Source organism: Arachis hypogaea, chromosome 15, assembly GCF_003086295.3.
Source record: "Arachis hypogaea cultivar Tifrunner chromosome 15, arahy.Tifrunner.gnm2.J5K5, whole genome shotgun sequence".
Classification (NCBI taxonomy): Eukaryota; Viridiplantae; Streptophyta; class Magnoliopsida; order Fabales; family Fabaceae; genus Arachis; species Arachis hypogaea.
This window is the reverse complement of record NC_092050.1, coordinates 7,547,184-7,555,758: the sequence shown is the minus strand read 5'-3', so window position 1 is coordinate 7,555,758 and position 8,575 is coordinate 7,547,184. Positions and strand designations below refer to the sequence as shown.

Sequence of the window (8,575 nt, the reverse complement as noted above, 5' to 3'; positions counted from 1 at the left end):
TACAACTTTCACATGTGGAGCTTCTTTCACTTTGGAAGGAGTTTAAGAGTAGTCTTAAAAAAGACTATCCCTCTATTTAAGCAGTTCTTTATTTTATTTGTTTTGTTTTTCTTTGTTTAGTTTATTTCAAAAAAAAAAAAATTATGTTAAATGGCATGATGTCAGTTCAGATAGGCTTTATGATAGTATTGATTGATAAGGAAATTTGTTTAAACAGCTTATTAAATTTTTTTATGTTACTCGCAAACTTAATTTGGGGAATTTTTGGCACATTTTTTAATGATTTGTAAGTTAAACATTGTTATTTTATAATAATTTTTTTATATATTTAAAAGAACACGCACTTTTAATATTCTAAATGTAGATATTTAAGAATAAAAAACCAAAGTTTTTCAAATATATATTATTTATTTAAAATATGTACGTCTAAATTACTTAAACTGAAAAATATAAAAAGTTTTATTTGATATCACGTTGTTAATTAAAAAAAATAAACATTATAAACTAAAGTGGAATGATTTAACCGAGAAAAGGTAAATTATTAATGTTTACGACAAAATGAAGAAATAAATCCAAATGAAAAAATCTAGATACAGAATCCGAATTAATTAATATTTAAATAAATTCAAATATATATTAATTTATTAATTTTAATAATAGAATTAGTTTTGGACTAGCCTAATAAAAAAATTATACTATAAATAGAAGTGTGATATAATAATGCGAAATATTCATAATGTAATAGAAAATTTATTTTTTTTAGTTCTAATCTTAAGAATTTTTTTTTAATTATTTCTGATTTTTTATCTAATTCTCTATTTTTTTATACAAATTCGTATCATATAAAATATGTTCTTTAATTTCTTAAAAAGGTTTTTTAATTAATAAATTTAATTTTTAAATAAAATAATATTTTAAATAGATCTCCAATAATTTTTTTATCAACACTACGTTTCTTGTTAAAATATTGGAATATTAAATAAAATAGTTTATTAAAAAGATTTTTTTAGGATTTAGACTCTAGAATTAACTTAAAATATTGAACAACTATTTAGGTTATTATTCTAAAATATTGGTAAAAAATATAAAATAATCAATTATATTAAATATATATAAAAAATAGAAATTAAAACTGCTGGTGCAGATAAAATGCTAAGAAGCATAAACGGACGGGAAAAAGTAGTAGTAACAGAGAGCCAAACGGAACGGCGAGAGAGAAAATTGCAGTTTCATTCTGAATTGCAAAATTGTAAAATCCCCTGCCTTCTCTTCTGTGCCGCCGTAGCACGTAGCTAACGACGGCACGCAACGCTTCTCTGCCAATAACTCATGCTTGCTTAGCCCTTTCTCTTCTCCCACCATGACTACCGTCACCTCCGTTGAGCTCAATTATCTCGTCTTTCGCTACCTTCAAGAATCAGGTACCTTTCTTCTATCTCCTACCTCCTACCTCTTTTCTTCTCTCTTTGTACCATGAAGTCCTCCTCCTTTTTTTGCCCCTTTTTGTTCCATGAGGTGCCAGGGTTTTAGAGCATTAGACGAATTTCGATTGTTTACGGTTTGAGCTTACTCAAGCGCTTACAATTGCTGCTACCACCAGATTAGGGTTTAGCTACTGCACTGAAACCAAACCTTATATGGGGGGAATTTGGAGCTCCAATTATTATTGTTATATTTTAATATGTGCTTTTCTGTAAAACTTAGAAAGAGGAACCGAAATTGGTTAGATCTGTTGATGAAGTTGAATTTGGTGTTTGAGACTTAATCTTATAGTTCTGAAAGCACAGTTCAATTTATATTTTTGAACTATGACATCCTCTAGATTCTGATAGAGGTTTTATGAGGCTGATTCTATAATAATGTTACTATTATTTATGATTATTGTTGTTGTCACTGAGCAAGCAAAGGTTTTTCATCAATATTTTCTGAGATGTCCATACCATGAACCTTGTGTGTTGCAACGGCAGGTTTTACGCACTCAGCTTTTGCATTTGGATATGAGGCTAGTATTAACAAAAACCCCATTGATGGAAGTTTAGTACCACCCGGTGCTCTTGTTACATTTGTTCAGAAGGGGCTACAGTACTTGGAGATGGAAGCCAACATTAGTAATGTGAGTTTTTTTCTTGGTTTGGTATTGTAGTTTTCACTGTCAGAATTGTTGTCATCTGTTTGAGTGGATTTCTTTTATGTTTTTAAGTTTTCTTTCATGTTACTCACAATTAGTCCGCCAGTGTGATGCAGATGTGGATGAAGATTTTTCACTCTTACAACCTATGGATCTCATCACAAAAGATGTGCACGAACTAAGGAAAATGATAAGTGAAAGAAGGAGGAAACAACAGAAGGATAGAAATAAGGAATCCGAAAAGGAACATGAAGGTGAGCGTAGGCGGGTAAGAGAAAAGGAAAGACGTGAAAGGGAGAAAGAATGCGAAAAGGATAGGGAGAAAGAAAGGCGTGAAAGGGAGAAAGAAAGCGAAAAGGATAGGGAGAGGGAAAGGCGTGAAAGGGAGAAAGAAAGCGAGAAGGATAGGGAGAGGGAAAGGCGTGAAAAGGAAAAAGAATTCGAAAAGGATAGAGAGAGGGAAAAGCGTGAAAAGGAGAAAGAATGGGAAAAGGATAAAGAAAAGGTAGAAACTCATAAAGACCGAGAACGGCCGCATGAAAATCACATTGGTAGAGAAATGGGTGCAGATCAAGTAGATAAGGTTACTATAAAACAAGAAGAGATTAGAGTATTTGGAGGTAATCATTTGCCCAGCAGAATTGATTTACATTGTCTTAGATAAAAAATAAAAAAATTGTTCTCTGTTGCATGTTCAGCATTTCTTGTGAAGTAGGTGTGTTATTTTTATGCATACATCTCATAACCTTATGTTGGGTAAGGAAGAACGGATGAACATATTTTCTTGTAATATTGTCATTTGATCGCTGGTAACTGCAGAATGCTGGTGTAATAACTGATGAGATTATAAATTTCAGTATAGTTTCACTAAACGCTTGTAGTTTGCTGCTTCTTATTCAATTTCAAATTTCAATAAATTATTGCTAGCCGAAGATGCCCAAGGTTAGGAATCTTCTCTTTCAGGTCATGCCTTTTTGGCTTATGTCTTTAGTTCAACATCCTGATTATCTTTGCATAATATTTTACATTTTATTTCCTTTGGGGATTTCTAAATGAAGTATCTTATGTTTAGCTGCAACTGTTTGCCACACTAGATTTCCCCTGCTCCCAAACTTGTCCTTTCAAAGTGAGCAGAGAATGCAAATTGCAAACTAGTTTTCCCTTTCAATTATTATTCTTCCTTTATAGGAGTATTGGAGTAATGAAGTTTTCATTCACTGTAACAGGACCAGAACCAATGGATATTACTACAACATCAACATCTCCACCAGGTGAATTTTCTAGAACAGAAGTGACAATTTTGGAAGGGCATACCTCAGAGGTGAAGAATTTCATAAATGCTTTGTTTGTTTGAAAGCTTGTTTTCATTACCTGTTTCCTCTGTTAGATTGACTGTTAATGGATTTGTTTACGATCAATTTAGGTGTGTGCTTGTGCATGGAGTCCTGCAGGATCTCTTCTAGCCTCGGGGTAAATGTCTTCTCCATGAGTGACTAATTTTCTTTCTGCATAAAATATGATCATGATGATGCAGTATGTATTATAGTTGATGTAGAAAACATTGCTCATTCTGCCTTTCCATTTCAAGACTCACAATTCTTAAATTCACTTCACTATTGACATTTTCAACTTCTAGTTCCGGGGATGCAACGGCTCGTATTTGGACACTGCCAGAGGGGAAATCCAAATCTACTTCACAGAACGGCCCATTGAATGCGTTGGTGTTGAGGCATGTGACGGGTAAAACAAATGAAAGGAATAAAGATGTCACAACACTTGATTGGAATGTGAGTTTGATTACGTATTTTGATAATCTGATTTGAATCCAAGATGGGTAGTGGGCATTAGTAGCTACTTCAACCTCCCCTCTAGTTCCCTGCTTTTTTCCACATGCTATTTTATCATTTTCAAACCCACAGCAGCCTCTTTTCAACAGGGAAAGTTTATGAGGAAAATTGTGTCTTTCAATGTGGGTTTAATATATTTCTCAGAGGTTTGTGTAGGTTTTGAAAAACATAAGGGAGCTATGTGAAAAATTAAGAAATATATGGAGCTTTATAATTTTCTTGCCAATTTTTTTCTTCCTGAGTTTAGTGTACATAATAGTTCAGGCATGATGGTCCCCTGTGGCCTGCGGCACTTATTTTCATATGCTTAAGTATAATTCATGCAACTGAGATGTAAATTCACAAGTATTCTTTGCAGCATTTTTTTGTTTGGATAAGTATTCTTTGCAGTATTTAATCATAACTTTATGTAAATCCTATCAAGATCTTGATCTTTCTTGTTTGACATGCAGTCAGATGGGACACTACTTGCTACTGGTTCATACGATGGGCAAGCAAGAATTTGGACTACTAATGGTGGGATGTCTTCCATACGAATACACTGCAATACTTCCTTTGAGATTCATATGATTAGATGGGGAGACGTCAAAGGCTTGATTTGTGTTTGAATTCGCTCTTTTGAGTATTGACTAATACTATTTTGATTATGTGCCAATGTCTTTGATCAGGTGAATTGCGGAGTACATTAAGCAAACACAAGGGACCCATATTTTCTTTGAAATGGAATAAGAAAGGTGATTATATTCTTACTGGAAGTTGTGATAAGACTGCCATTGTATGGGATGTGAAAGCAGCGGAATGGAAACAACAATTTGACTTTCATTCAGGTATAAATATTGAATATAACTTGTTTAACAAAGGAGAATTGTCTAAATAGGGAGTTGAGGTAACCCTGACCATGTTTATATTTTTAATTTTGGGATTGATATGTTGTTTAGGCCCAACACTTGATGTTGACTGGCGCAACAATGTGTCATTTGCGACAAGCTCTACTGACACCATGATATATGTTTGCAAGATTGGTGAAAATCGCCCTGTAAAAAGTTTTGCTGGCCATCAGGTTTGTATTGTGACCAAACTTCAAAAGAGTTTTAGTATACACCGATAGTTACAATCCGATGATTATACTATCCTCGAGGGAGTAGGATTCATCATGTACTTTGTTGATAATCTATTTAAACCAGCTAGCAGGGTTAACTATATAGATTGGTTGGGTCACTTTCTGTTGGTGTTTTACGTGGTGACCACTGACCAAATGACCTTTCTGCAAATTTAGGGTGAAGTTAATTGTGTCAAATGGGATCCAACCGGGTCGTTGCTGGCCTCATGTTCTGATGATATCACTGCAAAGGTAATATTTATAACTGTTCTAATTGTTTGTTGCATAATGACATTTTCCACTGGTAGGATTTTGGAATAAAATGTTTACCTTATAGTACACTTATGAGACAAGTATGTCATTTTGCTGGAACATCTGGAAACTAATGTGTTTGTACTCTGATGTTTCTTGTTTTTGTAGATATGGAGTACGAAACACGATAAGTATCTTCATGATTTTCGAGAACATACCAAGGTAATGATTTGTTTTTATTATATTTCAATTTAAGATTTTATGTTAAGCTTCCATTTGACTTCAATGCTGTGCAGATTATTGAGAGAACTAGATAATTGTTTTGTAGGAGATATATACTATCAGATGGAGCCCCACTGGTACCGGTACAAATAACCCTAATAAAAAGTTGTTGTTGGCAAGGTATGTGTTCTTGCTAAAATTAAGTTTTTTTGCTTTTGATTTATTTGCAAGCCTTTCTTATTGATTTCCTGGAATTAGAATTTGTTTACTGTGTGTTTCCTTAGTCTTAGTGACCTCTGCGTGTGTTTGTTTGAAGTTGTGGTTGCTCCGAATGCCTTGTACCTGTACACTGCTAAGTGCTAACTGTGAATGATGTGTACATTTTTGCATGCTACTGATTCAAATTGATTTAATTCCTTTCATATCGCACTCTACTGTTAGTCAGTGAATGTTTTATCTTTCTAGAGTTAAAATGCATTTCACTTAAGCTGGGTTCATTTTAAAACTATGTAGTCATCCTTTTTGTGCAGTGCGTCATTTGACACAACTGTAAAGCTATGGGATGTAGAACTTGGGAAACTTGTCTATAGCTTGAACGGACACAGGTAAAAGCCTTTTTCTTTGCTTAATATATTTGGGTTATGTCAAGCCCGTTTCAAACATTGGTTTTAATTTTATAATATACACTTGGGATTTTTCCCCCCCTTAGAAAATACTTCGGTCCTAGGAAAGGAGGTAGGTAGGTTGCTTCTACAAAAGTTCTAACCCATGATTTCAACTTGTTTCTATGGATCTACAGGGATCGTGTATATTCCGTTGCATTCAGTCCCAATGGCGAGTATCTGGCCAGCGGCTCTCCTGACAAGTCTATGCACATATGGTCTTTGAAGGACGGCAAGATCGTTAAGACATACAATGGGAATGGAGGCATTTTTGAGGTGTGCTGGAATAAGGAGGGTGACAAGATCGCTGCATGTTTTGCAAGTAATACTGTCTGTGTGTTGGATTTCAGAATGTAAGAATCTCAGCAACACAAGTTGGCTTTGGCTAATTGATCAAATTCTTTGTTTTCCCCATCTTTAGATGGGGACTTGGAAGTGTAATTTGAAAGGGCTTGGTTTCCCGTGTTAACCATAGTTTAGTAATAACTCATGTTCTGGGATCCTGTTGTAATTTGATGCCAAGTCTTTGTTAGATTAAGAAGTAACTCGTAGTCGTAGGGGTACATTCTTGAATACTTTGTATAGGTTTCGTTAGACAACCTCCTCTGTATAATCATGGCACTCGCCTGTATATTTGTTGAAAATATAATGCTACCAGCATCCCCCTACATTCCCCCCTCTGCGTAAACACTGCTATCTTATATCCCATTTATTGGTCCTTGCTATTTATCCGTTTGAAAGTACTATTGGTTTGTGACCAGAAGAAAAGAGAAAAACTTAAATCATTTATTGTTTTTTCCGTTTAAAATTTTTAAATCATCTCCCATTGATTTTTTTTCTCCCTCAGTTTAAATATTAATGTTGACAAAACATACTTATCCTGTTAAGTGTTATCCATTCATTCATTAGTTATGAGAATTATGATGTATTAATAATTAATTAATATGATATAAAAGAAACACAAGTTTCACAAAACAAAGGAGACAACTTGAGGCCAATGAGTTATAGCTCAAATGGCATAGTCTTCTCATACTCAATTAAGAGGTTGCGGGTTCGAATCTCCTATCTTTGGTAAAAAAAAAAAAATATATCTTTGATAAAAAAAAAAAAAGGGAACAATTTGAGTAGATGAAAAAAATGTTGTTCTCTTCCAGAATAATTATTGATCTTGGTGTGGGCTAGTATGCTATGTAGTCCATTCAAATATGGGCTAGAACTGACCCAAGTCTGTAAACCAGAGTAGGGTTTAGCTCCTTCGGCATTCAGTGCCAAAACCCCTATATAGGTACCTAGTTGGAGTTCCTTCCAGTTCCACATAGCAAAGCCATGGCATGGCGCTGCGGATCGCTGTCGAGGTCGTTGATCTCCGCCATCAGAACCATACCAAGCCGTTCTTCTGTCCCTCGCATCCATCGCCCTTCTTCTTCTCCTTCTCTTCGCCGCCCCCTCTTCACCCTCCCTAGGTATGCTATCATTTCCTATTTCTTTTTCTTTCTTTTCATTTTTTTTTTCGTCAATTATTCAATTTTATTTTATTTTTCTTAATTCTATTCAAATGTTGATTTTGAAGGAATGTCGGAGCACTTGGATGTACGCAGTCGCTTATGCCGCTGCACAGCGTCAACGCCGCCGCTCGCTTCACTTCCCACATCTCCGTCGAATCGCGCGCTTGCTGTGAATTGTCTCAGGGTACTTATTACTCACTTCACTCTTATATCGCCATATATCTCGTGATTCAGCTCTTGCAGAAAGTGTTCATGTTTTTTTGCTCATGCGTTTTGCGATAGGTACTTGAATGGACCATATGGATTCGGCACCAATTGTGCATCACATGAATTTCTCCAAGTATATAGGTGGTGATGGCTGATGCTGTGTGAAGCAGGAATCTTCTTTTTCATTTATTCATTTCTCTTTCAGAAAACTGTTTGAGTTGTGACCTTGATGGATTCTACCATATACTTTGTTTTTTTGCTATGTATTAGATTTTTCATTAGATGATATTTTCGTGGTCCAGAACTCAAAACGTATTGAAATTAAGTGGATTTGTAGTTAGTTGCTAGCTTGGTGGTATATTGTTTGAGCAAAATAATTCAAGTAAGCTAATCTTCTAGTATATCTTGTCCTTATTTCTGTAACAAATTCTAGTTATGGTCTTGCTTGAATATGCTAGGAAGTGATTTCCATTTATAATGTTTAATGCACATTGGTTTCTGTTGATTTTGAGTAGTTCCACACTTATTTAAAATGATTTGGTGATTAAGGCACTTATGATCTTACCTTATATCGAAGTTGATAATGGTTCTTCATTGCTGCTTTCTAGTGTAGCACACTAGGCTTATTCTGACACTTAGACAAGGGTGCACTA

General features: G+C 34.7%; 2 protein-coding genes across 2 annotated transcripts; both read left to right on the top strand.

Annotated features, from left to right (window-relative positions):
• Window positions 1-1,121: 1,121 nt before the first annotated feature.
• LOC112748457 (WD40 repeat-containing protein HOS15) lies at window positions 1,122-6,898 on the top strand. The gene is made up of 14 exons (XM_025796689.3): window positions 1,122-1,421; window positions 1,968-2,113; window positions 2,235-2,748; window positions 3,355-3,449; window positions 3,552-3,598; window positions 3,765-3,915; window positions 4,428-4,491; window positions 4,644-4,802; window positions 4,914-5,035; window positions 5,252-5,326; window positions 5,495-5,548; window positions 5,655-5,728; window positions 6,079-6,153; window positions 6,348-6,898. The coding sequence occupies exons 1-14, from the start codon at window positions 1,361-1,363 to the stop codon at window positions 6,565-6,567; spliced, it is 1,857 nt and encodes a 618-aa protein (XP_025652474.1). The 5' UTR covers window positions 1,122-1,360; the 3' UTR covers window positions 6,568-6,898.
• Window positions 6,899-7,202: 304 nt separating this feature from the next.
• Window positions 7,203-8,323, top strand: LOC112748458 (protein NONRESPONDING TO OXYLIPINS 2, mitochondrial). Its single transcript, XM_025796690.3, has 3 exons — window positions 7,203-7,673; window positions 7,781-7,899; window positions 7,998-8,323. Exons 1-3 carry the CDS (start codon window positions 7,537-7,539, stop codon window positions 8,003-8,005), a joined length of 264 nt encoding a protein of 87 aa, XP_025652475.1. The 5' UTR covers window positions 7,203-7,536; the 3' UTR covers window positions 8,006-8,323.
• The last annotated feature ends 252 nt before the right edge of the window (window positions 8,324-8,575 follow it).